Raw genomic sequence first — 21387 nt, 5'->3', positions numbered from 1 at the left:
CAAGCAGATTTCTGTGAGTTCAAGGCCAGCCTGGGCTACAGAGTGAGTTCCAGGAAAAGGCACAAAGCTACACAGAGAAACCCTGTCTCAAAAAACCTAAATAAATAAATAAATAAACAAACGAATGAATAAATTAATAATAAATAAATAAAATTAAATCAGTTCTGACTTTGATGAAATAAGAAACTGAAGTCACACTATGTGCTTTAGTGTTCACACAGTTTACTCCACAGAGACAGAGGAAGCCTGCTGCTTCCTGCTGATTTACCTGGGGGTTTTGTCTGAGCTGTTCTGCCGGGCGCTGCCAGGTGTGGCCAAGGCTCTGACTTGCGCTTCAAGCCTAGAATAAATACCTCCAGCAAACTGGAATAAAGAAGCAAAGCTAAGTTACCTTCAAGGAAGTAAGGACTGGCCCATAAAAGACACACTTCCAAAAATTAATTTTACTTTTGGTCTACAAAACTCAGGCTATTGAAGTACATTTTAGTACACAGTTCCTTCCAGTGTTGACTGATGCCCAGAGACACCGCTGGCTCTTGTCTGGGGCTGGACTCTGAGCTCCCGTCCTCATGCAGATCTTAGCCACTATGAGATTTCTCCAGCCCCTATTTTTACCATTTTTTTTAAATGTATAGTTTATTTGCTAAACCCCAAACTCCTCTCACTCCTTAGAGGGGGTCTCATATACACTGGTCTTGAACTTACTATGCAGCCAAAGAAGACCATGAACTTGTGATCCTTCTGCTCCATCTTTTGAGTATGGGGACTGCACCACCACATCTGGATTATTTGTGCTGGGGATCAAACCCAGAGCCTTAAGCATGTTGGGTGAGCATTCTATAAACTGAATTATATCCCCAGCAACCAAAGCCCTTGAGCCTGAGGGTTCTTTGAAAGAAAAGGTTTTACTGAGCTGTTAGAGAAATCAGAGAAAAAAGAAAGGGCGGGTCCTGGGGCACTGCTCTGTTACTAGCAAGACTACTGGGCAGTTGGGACAATGCCTGCTGAACCTGGGGATTAGGAATGTTCAATGTGGCTGTCACCCAGCCTCATCCTCCTGAGTGCTGAGACTACACATGCTCCATCCACCTTGTTTTGAGTTAAGCTTTCTCTCTTTTCTAGCCCTTTTAAATTCAGGGAATCTCAGAATTTTTCTTGTCACATTTACCAGGTAAATGACATTACTTTGGGACTTTCTAGTTTTTCACAGTTATGAATAATGACACTATAAATGCATGGTATTTATGAAACACTGCCAGACTATTTTCCACAACTCCTACAAGCTGTACAGGAAAATTCTGTTTGCTTCACATCCTCACAATCACCTTAACAAAGCTTTCAGAACTTTCAGAAGCAGTATCTCATTGAGACGTTACTTTGCATTCCTCTAATGACTAATGATGCTGCATTTTTCATGTTTTCTTGCTACTTGCATCCCTCTTCCTTCGGGATGTTTGGCTAACCTCTGCCTGGTTTACTTACTCATTTAAGTACAGCCGGGCGGTGGTGGCGCACGCCTTTAATCCCAGCACTCGGGAGGCAGAGGCAGGCGGATCTCTGTGAGTTCGAGGCCAGCCTGGTCTACAGAGTGAGTTCCAGGAAAGGCGCAAAGCTACACAGAGAAACCCTGTCTCGGAAAAAAAAATACAAAAGTACTTCATTATTTTGTGCGTATGAGTGTTTTGCCTGCATACCTGCATATCAGATGTGCAGTGCCCTTGGAGACCAGAAGAGGAGCTTGGATCCCTAGGACTGGAGTTACAGAGGGTTGTGAGAAGCCATGTGGGTGTTGGGAATTGAATGTGGGTCCTTATGGGTCCTCTGCAAGAGCAGCCAGTGCCTGTGAGTGCCACTGTGTCATCTCTCCAGCCTCTATTGTTTTATTTTAAGCCCATCTCACATGTTACCGAGGCTAGCCTGGAACTCACAGGGACCCACCTGCCTCTGCCTGCTAAGTACTGGGATTAAAAGTATGTGGCACCATGCCCAGTTTGACTACCTACTGGATTTTTTTTATTATTGAGTTACTGAGCTTTTTTGAGATTATAATTTAATTACAACATATCTCTCCCCTTCCTTTTCTACAAACCCTATTATTAGACAAATGTTTTACACATAGTTTGTTATTGCATATGAACTGTGTCCCCCGCCCCAGGGTTTCTCTGTGTAACAGTCCTGGCTGTCCTGGAACTCGATTTGCAGACCAGGCTGGTCTCCAACTGTCTTTTAATTCTTTCTCTTTTTCTTTTTTGAGACAGGTGTTACTATATAGCTCTGGCTAGCTCATCACCTAGCTCAGCTGTCTTTAATTCTCTTTACAGTGGTTTTAAAGAAGAACTTTAAAGTTTTGATGAATTCTGATTAATTTTTCTTTTGTGGATCATGCTTTAGTATTGAAGCTAAGAAATTAAGAAATTCTGACCATATAATTTAGTGGTGTCCATGTGTATGTGTAGACAGATGTGCACACAAGTTCAGAGGCCCTTCACTAAGGAAGGTCACAGCTTGCTTTCCTTTGTAAAAGTGGGGAGTGATTTTTCTCGTTTGTTCCATCCTTCCTGCCCCCACTGAGTTTACTTTACATTTGCTGTTGGAGACTGGATTTAGGGCCTTGTGCACTCTAGGCATATACTCTCCCAATGAGCTCCACCCCCAAAGAGGAAGTCAACTGCACACAGGGTTAGGGTAGAGATATGGTGCATTTGCAGATACTGATGATACACAATGCTGTTACTGATAGTAATGCTTGGGGGAGCACAAGTGCAGTGCAGTCCTGATTCTCAGCAAGACAGCCTTCTATCTTAGAGACAGCATCGGTAAGACACACAAAGACAGCCTTCTATCTTAGAGACAGCATCTAGGTAAGACACACAAAGGTGGCCAGATCCAGCACTTTCTTCACGGTCACTTGGTGTGACACTATACTTTATGGATAATATGCTTTATCATGTATGATACAATGGAAGATGACAGAAAACTTGTATGTGAATTTTAGTTAACTGGCATAGAATATAAAAATATCTGGGGTTGGGGATTTAGCTCAGTGGTAGAGCGCTCGCCTAGCAAGCGCAAGGCCCTGGGTTCGATCCCCACCTCAAAAAAAAAAAAAAAAAAAAAAAGAATATAAAAATATCTACGATGCTCCTTTAACATCCTTTTGAAAACATCTTTATATTTTTCATGCTAAAAACAAGAAACACTTTACACAGTACTGTATAATACTGTGGTGGTCTGAATGAAAATGGCCCCACAGGCTAGAGGGAGTGGCACTGTTAGGGGGTGTGGCCTTGTTGGAGGAAGTGTGCCACTGTGGGGCGGGCTTAAGGTTTCAGATGCTCGAGCCAGGCCCAATGTCACTCCTCTTCCTGCAGATCCAGATGCAGAACTCTCAGCTACCTCTACAACACCATGTCTGCCTGTGTGCTGCCATGCTTCCCCAGAAGATAAGGAACTAAACCTCTGAACTGAGCCCCAATTAAATGTTAACCTTTTTAAGAGTTGCTGTGGTCATGTTGTCTCTTCACAGCAATAGAAACCCTGACTAAGACAACAGTTAACTATTTTTTATGATGGAATAAAACTAGGAAGGAAAATTGTACTTAAGTCTGCACACTGGTAAATAATTCTTACTTCTTTTGATTCCTTTGACTTGACTCGGTCCAGGTCACCCAATCTCATTTTTATTAGGTGCCCTGTTATTTCAGACATCCGCCGCTGATCTGAAAGTAAAAATAGAGCATTACTTTTCATGAGAGTAAGTTTTCACTTTTCTAGAAAGACTATAATCAACAAAGGTTTATGAAAATGTCTTTTGTTATTTATTCCAGGTACATACTTTCACATATCTGTGAAGAATTTAAGGTACCATGTAGTAAATGACTAATATATAGACAGTTTATTGCCTTTCAGATTCCTGGATGTGGCTGAATATGTCCCTCAAAGGATTGTGTGGTACCTCTGACCCCTGTGGCAATATTGAGGGGTGCTGGAACCTTTAAGAGCGGGGGCCTGGTGGTTATCTCACTGGGGCCACCAGTCCTAGAAGAGATCAATGTAGTTACTGTGTGACCCTGTTTAGTTATTCTAGGGTTAAGTTGATACAAAAATAATTTCTTTCGCTTCCTTTTTTGGCATGCATCTGCTTTCTCTTAAACATGCTCTTGTGATGCCATTCACCATGCTGGGACTGTAGCCAAAAGACTTTCACCAGAGCCAAGGAGATACTTACTGGTACTGCAAAACTAAGCTAAATAAACTTCTTTTCTTTTAAAATTCTCAGCTTTAAGGATTTTGTTGTAAGAACATGAGGCTAAGACACAGCCTAAAACATGTTTTTATATCATATTTTTACTTTAAAAATGACTAAATATGTTTCTAAGAGACCTCAGTCACAGATGTATAGACAACACTACCCACTGGATGGTCTAGTGATGAAACTCTGCTTGCTGCCTAAGAGAATGTGCACATTATTTTGGAATCTTTAAAACTGTTCCACATACTTTATAAAAGACAAGTCTTGCTGGGCAGTGGTGGCGCACGCACACCTTTAATTCCAGCACTCGGGAGGCAGAGACAGGTGGATCTCTGTGAGTTCGAGGCCAGCCTGGGAGGGAGATCCAGGAAAGGCACAAAGCTACACAGAGAAAACAAAAAAAAAAAAAAAAAAAAAAAAAACAAGTCTTGGGGGCTGAGAAATGGTTTAGTGGTTAAGAGCACAAACTCTTCTCCAAGAGTCAAGTTTGGTTCCCAGCACCCATATCAAGTCTGTAGTTAGAGTTTTCCTGCCTGGCCCATAGTCAGGACAAATCTCTCTCACTGGCCAGGCACTCAGACCCAACCAAGTAAACACACAGAGACTTATATTGCTTACAAACTGTATGGCTGTGGCAGGCTTCTTGCTATCTAGTTCTTCTATCTTAAAATTAACCCATTTCTGTTAGTCTATAAGTTGCCACGTGGCTCGTGGCTTACCAGTACCGTACATCTCGCTTCTCATGGTGGGGGTTTGCAATATCTCTGCCTCCTCCTTCCTGTTCCCAGAATTCTCTTCTCTGCTTCTCACGCCTATACTTCCTACTGGCCAATCAGCATTTTATTTACACAGAGCGATATCCACAGCACAAGTCTTTATCAGGCAGCTTACAACTGCCTATAACTCCAACCCCAGATCTGATGCCCTCTCTGGCCTCTAATGATGGTCCCTAAACTCAACCACCCCCAAATATACACATACTAATAAAAACATTGTTATTTATACCTGACTTGTATGTTACTCAGATAATAAAATTTACCATCTTCTCTTTGTGCATCCTGGTTGAATCTCAAGGATCTTGTGGCATCCCACTTATTCTTCTGCATGCTCACACTATTGGATAAATTGAACAAAAACAACCATTGATACTGTTGAAGAGTGCACTTCCAGCACAGACTGTCTCAAAACCAACACCCAATAAACACAAAGAATGGGTTTCCAATTGGATCAAGGACAAATACTCACACGAAAGGAGACACATCTCTGGAAGTTGACTAAAAGAAAGAGAAGACAACATTAATGTCTAGTTAGAGCATATTTATTGATTAGTATTCTAATTAATTATAAGAACAATTTACATTATTGAGTACAAGACACCAATAGCATCTAAAACTGGTATTTCATTTAAATCTTGCAACAACAGCTGGGAGTGGTGGTGCCCACCTTTAATCCCAGCAGAGGCAGGCCAGGGCTCCATAAGATGAAGGCTAGCCTGGCCAAAATAGTGTTTCAGGCCAGCCAGGGCTATAGCCAGCCAGAGCTACATAGTAAGACCCTGTTTTAATATAAACTAAAGAAAAACAAATAGCTCTTGCAGCAACAATGTCTATTATAGTGAAACAAGCACTATATGACCTTCATAGTAAACAAGTCCAGAGAAGTTAAGAAACTTCTTCAAAGAGAGAAAATATAGACTTTGAATGTCTATCTGTTGAACCTGGAACCTTAAGCTTACGCAGTCTTGAAAAATGAACCCAACCATACATCTGCAGTACTTGATTAACTAAGGTGAAATGTGCAATCTATCCAATGTAACTATGGATCTAATCTTAGAACTAGCCTTTCATACCATTTTGGAACTCAGGGATTCTCTCTAGTCACCTGCAGCTACTACTGTTCTGGAATTTTGTCTCTTCTATGGCACAGGAAAATAAAAGTGCATTTTTTAGGCCATAAAACAGAATATACTTCAATTTAAAAAGTCTATTTACTGTTTATAAATATGTACTACTGGTTAAAATTTAAAAGGTTAAATTGCACATGTAATAAAAAGTGTCAAAAGGAGCAATTAATCTTACTAATTGCATGTACAGCTCTATATGGATGGTTTATGCACATGAAAGAAAACCTGTGTTCTCCCATCTCTTTACACGAAGGACTAAGCCATGCATTGTTTTGCACCTTCCAAAGGTCCCCGAATCTTCCACACTCACTCATTTACACTGCTAGCATCCCGCTATTCATACTCTATTTGGATCTGTGTTGACTGCATGTGCTTATCTATTCAAGTGAACTTCAAAGCCATGTCAGGTTGCCCAGTTACCTTCTCCAGTGCCTTTTCTTTCTTTTGAGAACAGGGTGAAGACAGCTGCTTTTTTGGTTGCTTAGTAAACTTCTTTGGCTTTTCCCTTTTCCCTGATAAAGAAAGAACAATATTAAGAACATGAGTCCCATACCCTGCAATGTCACTGCTATGTCTAAATAGAACACCACTTAACCAACAATTCTACTTTTAAGAAGAAAAAAAAAATCAATGATATCTACACAAAACTCAAATACACGAGGGAGTCAAATTAAAGCTGCTTTACAGGGATTCATTTAAATCATATTTCTTCTTTGTACTTGGTAAAAATCTTTGAAGGAAAAAAAAGAGGGCATAATAAAACTCACTGCTTTGTGTGCTAACTTACAGTATCACAGAGGGTACATATTTATTCTTCCCAATCTAATTTGACAGTGGAATAGTCTTCAAACTCCAAGATTTTTATTTAACGAATTACTATCACCTTTAAAAAATACAATTTGAGAATAAGGGACAGAGACAGGGCATCAATACACATGCAAACGGTTCAAAATGAATTTTTCTCAGGAAGGATGCAAGGCAGAATGATCTTGGGAAGCAGGGCTGGGACAAATGCCTTTTAAAGTCAATATCCTGAGTCTGTCCTGGCCAAGAGTGAAGTGGAACGTGGACATGATGAGAACAGGGGAGAGATGGTACTCTGGGAACAAAGAATAAAGGCAAGAAGGGTGTACTGGGAACTCTCCACAGTTCTTTATTACTCCCACAAGTTCATGCTGTCATTTTTCAAGGGAAATCTTGCCACTATGTGCATGGGAAACTTGTAAGATATCATGCATATATGATGAGCTTGAAGATACCACAGCAGGAAGCAGCAAAATTAATAATACAGATCAACAGTTACAAATTTGCTAGAAGACATAATAATAGGATATATAGTAATGGTAATTAATGGCATTGTACAGGGATGGGCAATTCCTTCTAAGTTAAAAATGACACAAAAACAACAAAAATTTTATCAAAACTATCTGAAAGTACTGGAAAATAATCAAAGGGAGGCACAGAGTTAGGCATTTATACCTGAAAATTCAGTGGGGTCTGTGAATTTGGGGTCCTCTAGCCTGAAGAAATTTTCCACAGGACCCTGACCAGCCCGAGGGAGGCAATGATATAGTCTAAAGCAATAGAGAAGCTGCAAATATATGGAGCATGAGGACAACTCTGTCCAAATATTTAGCTGAACCTTAAACTTGGCCAGTGTGAGAAACCCTAGCCCCTAACAGGCTATCTCTGCTTGTGAGACAGAGGAGTTTCTGTGCCTTTGACTGAATTAGCTCCCCCAAACTTCACATACCTCAAGCTTCAGACAGCTAGGTTTAAAGTGTCAGAGGGCAGATTTGGACTTGGGAAAACAACTAAAAGTCTACGGAGAACCTCTGAAGAGAGGAAGTGACAAGCAGGTGAGCCCTGATGGCTAATGGACAGTTACTCTTCCTTGTCAACTTGGCCATGGACTTAGAGGCACTTAGGACACACACCTCTGGCTGTGTGTCTGTGAGAATACCTCTAAGGAGACATCACTGAGGGGGCAGACCCACCCCGAATGTGGACAGCACCACCCCAAGGACCAGTCTGCCTCTATTTAAAAGACAAATGTTCTTTAGTAAACACAAAGTGTGAAATGGAAATTAGGCCCAGATAGCTTCACTGCTGAATTTTATCATGATTTGTGGGAGGCAATCTGCAACGTGCTACTATGGAAAAGAGGTACAGACTGCGGCGGCTGCTCAGTGATGGAGCCTGTGCTTAGCAGCCTGAGACCCTGGGTTTAGTTCCTAGCCCCATTTCCTCCCCTATCAAAAAAGTGAATAGACTTTCTAATTTAGGAGGTTATGATTAACTTGGTATCAAAACTCAAAGAGGAAAAAATCCTAAGAGAACTGAAAATATTCAATAGGCACCAACAAAAATGTATTAGTAGCAAGTACAATGACATAAAACATAAACATAATATCATTTTAACAAATAGAGTTCACCCAGAAGAGCAATATAATACTTGAAAAGTCAATCAGTATTATATTTCGATAATGAAGGGAAAAAATTTATATGATCTTAACAGTCAAAAAAAGAAAAAAGCATTTGATAAATTACAATGTCCATTCACTACAAAAACCTAGCAATGCAGAAATAGAAATGAGCTTTCTCAACTGAGAAAAGCATTCATAGAAATCAACAACTAATATTAAAATTTAATGGCTAAAGACAGGAGGTTTATAATACTTGATGCATTGAGAATCAAACTCGGGTCTTCTGGAAGAGCAAGGTGTTCAGTCTTCTTTCCAGCTCTTTTTTTTTTTTTGAAGAGTAAAGACAATATACACAGAACATCAGGGTTTATTTATTTCTGTTCTCTGTGTCTGTGTGCACATATGAGCACTATGGCAACATGCCCATGTGGAGGTCAGAGGGACAGCTTACATAAATTGGTTCTTTCTACCACGTGGGTTTCAGGTATTGGCTTGGCAGCAAGTGCCTTTAGCTGCTGAGCCATCAGGCCACCTTGGGTTAGGGAATCTTCATGGAGCTTCCTTTCTGTTTCTTTTTCTCAGTGTAACCTTACATGTAGACATATAACTCCAATTACCCATGCCCTGCATCAGAAGATTCAGAATATAACTTTCCATAAATAGTTAGAGCTGATTTTAACTTAGAAGCCCTTACTTTGTTTCTTGGCCACTTCTTCTTCATCACCGACTTCGTCTTCAGTGACTTCTGACCCGGTGGTGTACTCTTCCTCCTCTGAAAATAATGACTGCTGTTTCTAAATGTAGAGAAGGACACGTTACCAATTCCACACCACTATGTCATGAATGAATTCCTAACAACACATTTACCTCATTTTTTGGATGAGTCAAGTAACAATTAACAAAATGGGGCTGGAGAGATGGCTCAGCAGCTGTGTGTACTTCTCTTCTGAAGGACACACATTAGATTCCCAGCATCCACATCAGGTAGCTCACAAACACCTAGAACCTGAGCTCCACAATGCCTCTGGCCTCTGTGGGCACTCACATGCATGTGTGTGCACACACAAACACACACACAGGTTAAAATAAATATTTTTAAAATGGACTAATAAAATGCTGGGTATGGTAACGCCAGCACTTGGGAGGCCAAGGTAGAAGTATGGTAAATTTGAAGCTAGCCTGTTCTATACATAAAGAATATGTCTCCAAACAAACAAACAAAATAAATACAATTCAGTTGTACATGCTAGTGATCCCAGTACTGAGAAGGTAGAGGCAGGAGGATCAGGAATTCAGAGTCATCCTCAGTTACGTAGCAAATCCCAGGCCAGCCTGGGCAACATGGAATTATCTGAGAAACCAAATCAAAAAACAAAATAAAACAAAATGCCTGACCAAAAAGAACTTATTAGACTTTGCTTAAGATCCTAAGTGTGACAGAGTCACATTAGTCTATTTAATTACTTAGTGTGTGAACACATACAGAGGTCAGAAGAGACCAGAGGATGGTTCTCTCCTTCTGCCTTGCAGGTCCTAGGACTTGAACTCAGGTCGTGAGACTTGCTGGCAAGCACCCTTAACTGCTGGGCCATCTAACAAGTCCCTAAATGTGATTTAAAGGTGACTTTAAAGTCTTTTAACCAGGGCCTGGAGGGATGGCTCAGTGGTTAAGAACACCTTATGCTCTGGGCTCTTAACAGAGAACCACAGTTCAGTTTCCAGGGCTCAGGCCAGGTGGCTCATCATCTCTGGTAACTCTAGTTCCAGGGGTCCCGACACCCTCTTCTGGCCTCCAAGGGCACCCTGACACTGGTGACACACATACATTTTTTTAAAAAAAGTTTTATGACTAGAATCTTGCCTCAGGTTCCCAAATGGTGGGATTACAGGCCTGAGTCACCACATCCGGCTCTATCTTTTCTGAAATAATCTATGGCATTTTCTTAGTAATGCGAAACTGGAAAGGCAGACAAGATGGCAAACACTTAACCAAAGTTTGTAAAATAAGGTGCTAAGGTTTTATTATCAAACTTCAATATGGGAGAAGTCCACAGACACGGAATCCAGTGGCTCACTTACCAACTGCAGAGTCCAGTTTTTCAATGACAGAAACTGAAAAGCAGAGGAACAACAGGTTAGCAAACATGCATGGCAGTGCCTTGTTTTCACATGGCTACAAGTATAGTTCACTTTCAGAGTGAAATAATTTTAAGAGAGTCTTTAGAACCCTGCCCCGAATGGCTAGCATCAAGAAAACAAATGGCAACAACCACCAGTGAGGATGCAGGGAGAGCAGCCCTGGTTTACTGCTAGCAGGGCTTATACTGTGAAGGCCCTGTGGAAACCAGTGTGGAGGTTCCCCAGCAAATGAGACTAGAATTGCCATCTGACCCATACTCAGTCGACTTCAGCTCAACAGATTGCAGACATAGTCACATAATCATGTCTACTGTGCTATTCATAAAAGCCAGGAGACAGATCAAGACTAGATGTCGACCAACAAATGAGTAGATAAATACAATATGGAGCTATAAAAAATGGAAAAGTGACATCTGCAGGAAAATGGGTGCAAGTGGAAATCATTACATTTTCAAATTATGCATATATATATGGAGATAGATATATGTACACATGTATACAAATGCATATATATATGTGTGTGTGTATTTATATGGGTGTTTGTAGGTCACAAAGTTGAAAACAGCAACATTATGTTGAAGGTGGAGAATTTGTCTTCCTGAGAGACTCCCTGCTTTTCCTGCACCTAACTGGGACCCAGATTCTGTGCTCTTACATTCCTGCATGAAATGGTGGGTTTGCCCTCTTATCCACCGCCCCCACTTCCCTCCTCCCTTTCAACTGCCTGTCTCTTCTCCTTTCTCTCCATCCTTCCCGTTCGCATGTCCTCTGTCTCTCTCCCTTCTCACCTTTCTGTCCTCTCTGTTTGCTTTCTCCTCTTCCCTGTTCCTTATACTCACATCTTCCTCTCTCCTAACATGCTTCCCTTTTCTCCCCTACTGACTCTCCTCCCTACCTCCCTCCCTTTCTCCCTCCCTTCCTCCCTCCCTCTCTGTCTCTCTCTCTCTCCCCCTCTCCTTCTGCACTAAGTGTTGAGAATGCACCTCACCTGAGGGCATCCTGTCTTTAACATATCATTGGGAAATAGTTTCTGTGCTTACAGCAGTGAACAAGATGATGACTGTGCCCACCTTGCTCTTGCTCTCTCCCTACCTTCTTTCTGTTGCTCTTCTCTCTCCCTGAGAATGCGTCTACCTGAGATACCTGCTTTTCCTACGCTCTTACATTAGGGTATAAAATAGTGGATGTGCTCTCCCTGTCACCCGTCTCTCCTCTTCTCTCTGCTCTGCCTCCTCTCTCTCTCCTGTCTCTTTTCACTCTGCTCCCTTTATTCTCTCTCTCCTTTCTTTCTGGCCTGTCTCCTCTATTTCTGTAACGCCTTCATGTTTGTATTATTACAAATTAAGGAGCCACATAATTATAGAGCTTATATGTAATTCTTTTTTAAATACTTTATTTATTCTTATTTTATGTGCATTGGTGTTTTGCCTGCATGTACGTCTGTGTGAGGGTGTCAGAACTGGAGTTACAGACAGTTGTGAGCTGTCATGTGGGTGCTGGAAATTGAACCCAGGGCCTCTGGAAGAGCAGTGCTCTAACCGCTGAGCCATCTCTTCAGCCCCTATATGTAATTCTTAGATAACTATCATCACCTCCTATTTATGTAGTAGTTTCTGGAGTTTCTCACTTTCTCAGGTAAATTCTACATCAACCGTCAAAGGCAACAATGAGCTAACAGATTCCCCAGGCTTCAGGCGGGATCAACTGAACCACAGAAACCCCAGCTCTTCTGTCACCTTTACATTTTTACAATTTTACTACTTCTGAAAAATGAAACACACTTCTGAATGAAGTAAAAAATTTCATACCAAAATATTATAGAACAAGAAGGGAATAAAACATGCATTTACATTTTCTTCATTTCTCAATTCATTATTTGTCCATAATAGAAAGCCTGAAGATAGGGTTTTTTTTTCTAAAATTGTACCGTTATTGATTCTTTGAAGTCAAATAATATATTACGTATCACTCTTTATAGTTTTATTCACTCAGCATAATATCATATTATGATTGGATAATCAGTTCAATTTCAATTTAAACAGACTAGGTTCCTGTCAAAGACAAAATGTCATCAGTAGTTTCATATCTACATATATACATTAAATAGAAAAGTTACTCACAGCATTGAGCTCCCCAGTTTGGGGGCCCCATGGTGTATTTGGTTCCAGTAAAACGTCATATTCCAGGCCCTTTTCATCACTGGAGCCAAGCCCAGGGTCACTTGAATGAAAAGGACATTTTTATAGAGAAACATTCAATTTCTTACATTTTACAGAAGGGCTGGAGAGAAGGCTCAGCACTTGCTGGTCTTGTGGAGGGACCTGGCTTGGTGGTCAGCAGCAACACTGTGCCTCAGAGCCACCGGCCACTCCAGCTCCAGGGGAATGTGACACCCCTTTCTGGTTCCCCTAGGCACTGCACACATGGTGCTTTTGTACACATGCCAACCACCTTGTTATTTACAGACATTTTTGTGTAGCTTAAGAAATACAAGTTCTTATAAGTGGTCCCAGTCCTGATCCTTATTACTACAAAAATAGAATTTTAGTTTTTAATTATTAGGATGCCACTTCAGGATTTACTTCTCCACCTCTGTTTGAGACAGGCTTCTCTGTGTTGCCCTAGTTTTTCTGGAACAGTCCTGCTCTATACACTAGGCTGGCCTCAAACTCAGAGATCATCTGCCTCTGCCTTCCTAGCACTGGGATTAAAGGCTTATGCCACTATACCTGAAAATGTTTACATTTTTAATGTCTAGTAATTATTTTAGCAGGTCATCCCATAAGAGGCCCACGGCTCCACTAGGAAACCCTATCTCGGGGGGTAGAGGCCCACGGCTCCATTAGGACAACCCTATGGGGGAGTAGAGGCCCACGACTCCACTAGGAAACCCTATCTGGGGGGGGGGGGGGAGAGGCCCACAGCTCCACTAGGACAACCCTATGGGGGGTAGAGGCCCACAGCCCCACTAGGAAACCCTATCTCGCGGGGGGGGGGGGGGGGTTGAAGCCCATAGCTCCATTAGGAAAACCCTATCTTGGGGGGGAAGTGGTAAAAAGCTGCTGTACTGCATTGCTCTCCACAAAGCCTCTTGGAGCAGCCTGACCAACAGCCAGCCTTTACATTACAGAAGGACAGAAGTGACCGCAGCAACAGCCGAATTAGGAGTCAACGTTGTGGAAGATGGTCCCAGCCGTCAGCTTCTTCCCTGTGTGTCCAGCTGGCACTGGGGATAGCTTAGTGGTGGAAGGCTTGGTCAGCACGCTTGAGGCCTGAGGTGTGACCCCAGGATGATGGTGTGAGACCAGGTGGTGGGGGTGGGGGATGGGGAAGGAACTCAAAATTTTCAAAATCTGGACGTTTTTATTCACCAAGTTCTTTTTGTTAGTTTTTCCTCTCCTGGGACTGCACGTATTTTTCTATTTTATGTTCTTGGTGTAAACCATTATAATTTCAGAGATACGTTCCCCCCCCCCCCCATGCTGGCTGTGTTCATGTCAACTTAACACAAGCTATTCACTTGAGAAGGGAGCTGCAGTGAGAAAATGCGTTCACAAGCTCGGGCTGCAGCCAAGCCAGAGGATGTCTTCTGAATTAGTGAATGACTGAGGGGGGTGGGGGGCAAGTCCACTGTGGGTGGGGCCACCACTGAGCTGGTGGTCCCGGGTTCTATAACAAAGTAGGGTGGGAAAACCATGAAGAACAAGCTAATAAGTTGCACTTCTCCATGGCCTCTGCAGCTCCTGCCTCCAGGTGTCTGCCCTGTCCTGACTTTCTTTGGTGATGGACTACAATGTGGAAGTGTGAACCAAATCAACCCTCTCCTCCCCAGCTTGCTTTTCGTCCTGGTGTTTCCTCACAGCACAGAAACCCTAACTAAGACAGCCTCCCGCCCATGGAACACACACACTGCAATACTGGGGTCAAACCAGGTCCTCGCACATGCTAAGCAGCTGTTGTACTGCCAAACTATATCCCTAACCCTTCAGTCCAATACTCTGAAACAGTAACTACAGGAGGACAGCACTATTGACACAGGAAAACACTGGGGAGGGGATCCCAAAATGCAAACCACTGAATAAGCTAAGACATAGTGTTCTTTTTCCTCACCTCACTGCATCTTTACAAAAAGGCACAACAACGACATCTCTGTGCTTGTGTAGATCGTCCAATATTCTAGCAGTTGGACAAGAAAGTGAATCATCATTTTCTCCTTCATCATGAAGAATAACCATGTGGTCCCTCACTTTACAGCCCTGTCAGACATAAGAGACACTGTTAGAGGTAGGTTCACTATAACAGTCTTTTAAGAGATGCAGTGCTCAGTCATAAATGGGCCACACACACCAAAGCTCACGGAACATCACAGAAAAGGAGGGGTGTAAGACAAGAAGATGTGCTGGGAGGTATTGGTGAAACTATTAAGGCCACTCCACGTAGTTAAAAGGGAGGTTTATTTTGTGGGGTAGCTTACAAATGAAGGGATAGGTTACAGGGTCTGGGAAAGGTATGGCACAGTCCAGTGGTGTTCTCTGGAGAACTGCTTGGTCTACCTCTAGCGTCCAGGGTCCCAGAACCAAGAGAGGCCTCTCCTCTCGATCCTGGGTCTTCAGCGTCCTCTCTCAGGCCCACCTTGTAGGTGACCATTACTGAAGCCTCAATGGGGGTTGGAACTTCCAGGCCAAGGCTGGGAGGCCACCCACTACAGGGAGGTGCTGTCTTCTGAGCATGGCATGGGTATCCCATTCATGAACTCACAGCAGTTGTGGTGGTATGAATGAGAAGGCCCCCACAGGCTCATATATTTGAATTCTTAGTCATCAGGGAGTGGTAGTACTTGGGAGGGATTAGAAGGTGTGGTCTTGGAGTTGGCATGGTACCTGCTGGAGGAAGTGTGTCACTGGGGATGGTTTCACATGCTCAAGCTAGGCCTAATGTGGTTGTCTCCCCTTCTGTTGCCTACAGATTCAGATGTAAAACTCTGTTACTTCTCCAGCACCACGTCTGCCATGATGAAAATGGACTGAACCACTGAAACTGTATGTAAGCTCCATTTAATGCATTCCTTTGTAAAAGTTGCTATAGTCATGGAGTCTCTTCACAGCAATAGAACACTAACTAAGACACTGTGCAAGATCAAGCCAATCTAAACTGTGGCACAGATAGGTTAGATGAACTTAAGACTTCACCCCTTATTGAGGAGCTACAGGCAGCTGATAATTACTAGGGGAGAAGGAGTCATTCATCTTGGAGAATGTGGCCACTGGTAGGAATCCAGTGTTCCAGAGGATGGCTATACATGTACACATGGGCAGCCCTAACTGAACTTAGAGAGAAAGAGAAACATGAACTTAGGAGGGGGACATGTTATGGGCATATGGAGAGAGCTGGAGGGGAGAAATGAAGATTGATATGATCATACTTCATTTTATACCTATATTAAATTCTCAAGAATGAAGAAAAATATTGTACAAATCATAATTATCTTTTTTCAGTCAAGTCATATTTTACATTTTCCCTTAAATATACAGAAAAGAAACTGAAATATAAGTGTACATATAAACAAATACCTGAGATGATCACCATTCACATTAAAAAACACTGGGGGCTAGAGCTATGGCTGGGTGGTTAAGGCATGTATTGCTCTTGCAGAGAAACAGAATTCACTTATCAGCACCCACATCAGGTAGTTCACAGCCACCTAGAACTCCAGCTCCAGGTTACCCAACACCTGGCTTCTGTAGGCGTCTTCACTCACATGTATATACCCAAACACAGACACACATAATCAAAAATAAAATAAACCTTAAAAAACAAAACAAACAAACCAACAACCATGGGGTGGAGAGACTGTCTGATGTCCTAACTTTGATCCCTGGAACCCACACAGCAGAAGGAGAGAACCCACTCCTCCAAGTTGTCCTCTGTTATCTACACACACTCTGTAGCATGTGAGTCCTCCCAGAGGTATTAATTTAAAAAAGGAAACAGAATACTTCAGTAGCCCTTCCTGCTTCCATTCCTTCTATAACTGTCTCCTTCCTCTCAAAGGAAAGCCCTCTGTCTTGTATGCAATGCTGACAGTCATCTCTTCTTTTCTCTATCCTTCTGCCTCTTACTGGTATATGCCTAGACACTAGAGTTCAGTTTTGCCTTGTTTTCTTTAACATTATGTGTTAATAATTAAACCACACTATTACATGTAACTGCAATATTTGCTTTAATGTATAGTATTCCACTGTGTGCCTATTTATCTTTCCTATTTATTTATTTGTTGAGAGAGGATCTCTTTATACAGACCTGGCTGTCCTAGAACTCAATATGTTGACTAGGCTGGCTTCTCAAACTCACAGACCCGCCTGCTTCGCCTCCAGAGTGCTGGGATTAAAGGTATGCCCACCATGCTTGGTCTACACAATCACCTCATTGGATGCTGAAAAAGCCTCTTGACAAAATCCAACACCCCTTCATGATAAAAGTCTTAGAGATCAGGGATACAAGGAACATACCTAAACATAATAAAGGCAATTTACAACAAGCTTATAGCCAACATCAAATTAAGTAGAGAGAAACCCAAAGCAATTCCACTAAAATCAGGAATAAGACAAGGCTGTCTACTCTCTCTATATATATATTCAATATAATATTTTAAGTTCTAGCTACGGCAATAAAACAATACCCTTCACAATAGCCACAAATAATCTAAAACATCTTGGGGTAACTCTAACCAAGCAATTGAAAGACCTGTATGACAACAATTTCAAGTCTTTGAAGAAAGAAATTCGAGAAGATATCAGAACATGGAAAGAACTCCTATGCTCATAGATTGGTAGCATTAACATAGTAAAAATGACCACCTTACTAAAATCTACAGATTCAACACAATCCCAATCAAGATCTCAACACAATTCTTTACAGACTTTGAAAGAACAATATTCAACTTCATATGGAAAAACAAAAAACCCAGGAGAGCTAAAACAATTCTGTACAATAAAAGAACTTCCGGAGATATCACCATTCCTGATTTCTGGCTTAACTACAAAGCTATAGTAATAAAAACCAAATGGTATTGGCATAAAAAACAGACAGTAGATCAAAAGGATCAAATTGAAGACCCAGACGTAAATCCGCACTCCTAGGACACCTGATTTTTGACAAAGAAGTCAGAAATATACAATAGAAAAAGAAAGCATCTTTCAACTAATGGTGCTGGTCTAACTGGATGTCAGCATGCAAAAGAATGCAAATAGATCCATATCTATTGTCCTGCACAAAACTCAAGTCCAAAAAGTGGATCAAAGACCTCAACATAAAACCAGATATACTGAACTTGATAGAAGAGAAAGTGGGAAATAGCCTTGAATGCATTGGCACAGAAGACAACTTCCTGAACAGAACATCAATCTCAAAGGCACCAAGACCAACAATTAATAAATTTCAGGACCTCCTGAAACCAAAAAGCTTCTGTAAGACAAAGGATACTGTCAATAGAACAAAATGGCAGCCTACAGAATGGGAAAAGATTTTTACCAACCCCACATCTGACAGAGAGCTAATATCCAAAATACATAAAGAACTCAAGAAACTAGACATCAGTAAACCAAATAATCCAATTAAGAAATGGGGTGTAGGGGGTTGGGGATTTAGCTCAGTGGTAGAGCACTTGCCTAGCAAGCACAAGGCCCTGGGTTCGGTCCTCAGCTCTAAAAAAAAAAAGGAAAAAGAAAAAGAAAGAAATGGGGTGCAGATCTAAATAGAGAATTCTCAACAGGGGGTAAGGCAGAAAGCTAAAGCAATGGAAACTTCTAGAAATCCACTAGGGTGACTGCAGCAAAAACTCCTATCATCTTCTATAACTAGGCAAGGCTTCCAGTGGAAGAACTGGGGCGCCAATCCAGCCACAAAACCTTCAACCTACAACTGGTCCTACCTGCAAGATGTGCTGGGGTGAACACAGAACTTGTGGGAGTGGCCAACCAATGACTGGTTCAACTTGAGGCCCAGGCCATGAGAGGAGCCCACACTTGATGCTGCTTGGAGGGCTAGGAACCCAGATAGCCTAGAGATCCAGGATAGATCCAAACACAACCACCACCAACAAAAAGATCAATGAAATGATCCTGATGATACTCTGCTATACTTATAGACCAGAGCCTAGCATAATCATCATCAGGGAGGCTCCATTCAGCCACCGATGGGAGCATATATAGAGACCCACAGCCAAACAATGAGGCAGAGCTCAAGGAATCCTGCAGAAGGGGCAAGGAAGGATTTTAGGAGCCAGAAGGGCCAAGACACCACAAGAAAACACCTCAGACAATCAACTAAGCAGGGCTCAGAGACTGAAGCAACAGTCATGGAGCCTGCATGGGTCTGACCTATGTCCTCTTCATGTATGTTATGATTGTGGAGCCTGGTGTTCCTGTGGGACTGCTAACAGTCAGAGTCTGTCTCCGACTCTTTTGCTTGTTTTGGGATCCCTTTCCTCCTACTGGGTTGCCTCGTCCAGCCTTAATATGAGGGGATGGGCCTAGCTGTACTATAATTTGATATGCCATGTTTACTTGATATCCCTGGGAGGCTTGCCCTTTTCTGAAGGGAGATGAGGAGGAGTGGATCTAGAGGGGACGTGAGGAGAGGGGAAACTACAGTCAGGATGTAATATATGAGAGAAGAATTAAAAAAAAAAAAAAGGGCTGGAAAGATGGCTCAGCTGTTAAGAGCCCTTGTTTCTCTTGCAGAGGATCCAAGTTCAGTTCCCAGATTCCAAACGGTGGCTTACAACCAACCGTAACTCAGTTTCAGGAGATCCAATGCCCTCTTCTGTCTTTCATGGACACTAGGACACATGCACAGCAGCAGACAACACAAACACACAAACAAGAAAACTTTTTGTGGGGGGGGTTTTGAGACAGGGTTTTTCTTTGTAATTTTGGTGCCTGTCCTGGATCTCGCTCTGTAGACCAGGCTGGCCTTGAACTCACAGAGATCCACCTGCCTCTGCCTCATGAGTGCTGGAATTAAAGGAGTGCGCCACCACTGCCTGGCTGAATAACCTTTTTTTTTTTTTTTTTTTTTTTTTTTTTATTCAGAAACACTGAATTTGAGAAACACTCAAAAAAGCAAACAACAACAAAAATCCTACTGGTAGTTTAAAATGTACTTGTTTTGTTTCTTATGTCAGGGTCCTATTCTGCAGCCCAGGCTAGCCTGAAATTCACCATATAGCTTGGGCTAGCTTTCAACTCTTGGCAATCTTTCCACTTTAGCTTCCTGAATGCTAGGATTACAGATGTGAGTCAACACACCTGGTTCACATCATTCTTTGGGAAAAAGGAATGAAAAAAGATCTGGAACACATGGTAGCAGAGACTATGGAAGTAGGCAGTGTGCCGGAGCCGGCTCAGGACTATGCTGATGCCGGAGCCGGCTCAGGACTATGCTGATGCCAGAGCTGGATCAGGACTATGCTGATGCCGGAGCCGGCTCAGGACTATGCTGATGCTAGAGCTGGCTCAGGACTATGCTGATGCCAGAGCTGGATCAGGACTATGCTGCTTTTAGCTTGAACCAACAAAACTTCTCTTTGCAACACGCTAAGGTTAACGCAGAGATTCATGGCTGGTCAAGGTTCAGAGAACACGTGACTGCTGAGTGATTACCCTTCATTGGGAGATCCGCACTGTCTGAACACTGTCCAAGAACGGAGTCATCCAAGGGGACTTCCGAGTGCTTGTGAGAAAACTCCAAGAAAACAGGTCTTAGGATCTCACTTTCTTCAAAGCCATGGAACTGTTCTTGGAATGTGTTTTGTGCCCTTCCCAGGTGTAGCAGATAGGAGTGTGCTTTAGATAATTCATTACAGCTGGCTATTGTTATTTGTTTATATGCCTTGATGGAAAAACATGTTTTGCCACCTGAAGCTTGCGTTTGTGATTGTGTACAGCTTGAACTCTTGAGAACTCTACTTAGGTGACCTTTCTTAACCCCCATGGTATAAATTATCTGATGCTTTGAATGAAGTTAGCTATTGGACAAGACTAGTCTTCCTCACTTTCAGGCTCTACTCTCTCAGGTCCAGCCCCATCTAGAGCAGTAAACATAAACTGTCTTCTAAGGCTTGGGGAACATCATGGGAGAGGAGAGAGAGAGAACGGAAGAGCTGGATGGTCTTGAGGGAGGACCATCAAATCCTGAATTGTGGGTCTGACATGGCCATGGTACTCATGAACTCAAAACAGCTGTGGTTGTGTGATAGGGTCAGCCCAAGACTAAACTTGTAGTAAATATCCAGTCATAGATGGGGAAGGGCTAATAGGACCTGACCTACCCAGAGGAGCTTATGGCGGTTGAGGGCTGCTGGAGGGGGAGTCATTGCCTTTAGTGACTTATCCATGCTCTGGTGGACAGTTTCAAAACAAAGCCTATGTGAGTGAGCCTGGTTACATCCAGTGTGTCACACACAAAAACACATGAAAGTGGGCTGGGGACTTCCTAGAAGGAAGGGTGGGGAGACAGTAGAGAGCAGAGAGGGGAAGAGAGTATGCAGGAATAAATGTAGTCAGATATATTATCACATTGTCAAAGTGATTCAATAAAAAAGATCTGAAAGCAAACTGTTAACTGCTGTTACTTCTAAGAAACTGGGGAGTGGTGGGAAGAGGGAT

The 21387-nt window shown here is 42.4% G+C and overlaps 1 protein-coding gene across 9 annotated transcripts in view; it reads right to left on the bottom strand.

Annotated features, from left to right (window-relative positions):
- Window positions 1–21387, bottom strand: part of Kiaa1841 (KIAA1841 ortholog) — a 64476-nt gene that overhangs the window by 14242 nt on the left and 28847 nt on the right. For all 9 annotated transcript variants that reach the window (XR_004946075.1, XR_004946074.1, XM_036201386.1 and 6 more), the window contains 9 exons: window positions 14831–14976; window positions 12841–12940; window positions 10661–10693; window positions 9276–9375; window positions 6576–6667; window positions 5498–5526; window positions 5292–5365; window positions 3631–3719; window positions 269–363 (listed from right to left, as the gene is read on the bottom strand). Coding sequence is in view for 7 of the 9 variants with exons in the window: in XM_036201386.1 (XP_036057279.1) it covers window positions 269–363; window positions 3631–3719; window positions 5292–5365; window positions 5498–5526; window positions 6576–6667; window positions 9276–9375; window positions 10661–10693; window positions 12841–12940; window positions 14831–14976 (758 nt within the window). In the remaining 2 variants the exon portion in view is untranslated. The remainder of the gene's footprint in view (window positions 1–268; window positions 364–3630; window positions 3720–5291; window positions 5366–5497; window positions 5527–6575; window positions 6668–9275; window positions 9376–10660; window positions 10694–12840; window positions 12941–14830; window positions 14977–21387) is intronic.

The sequence above is a fragment of the Onychomys torridus genome, chromosome 10, assembly GCF_903995425.1.
Source record: "Onychomys torridus chromosome 10, mOncTor1.1, whole genome shotgun sequence".
Classification (NCBI taxonomy): Eukaryota; Metazoa; Chordata; class Mammalia; order Rodentia; family Cricetidae; genus Onychomys; species Onychomys torridus.
The sequence above is the reverse complement of the archived record's forward strand: the minus strand, read 5'-3'. Positions and strand labels throughout refer to the sequence as shown.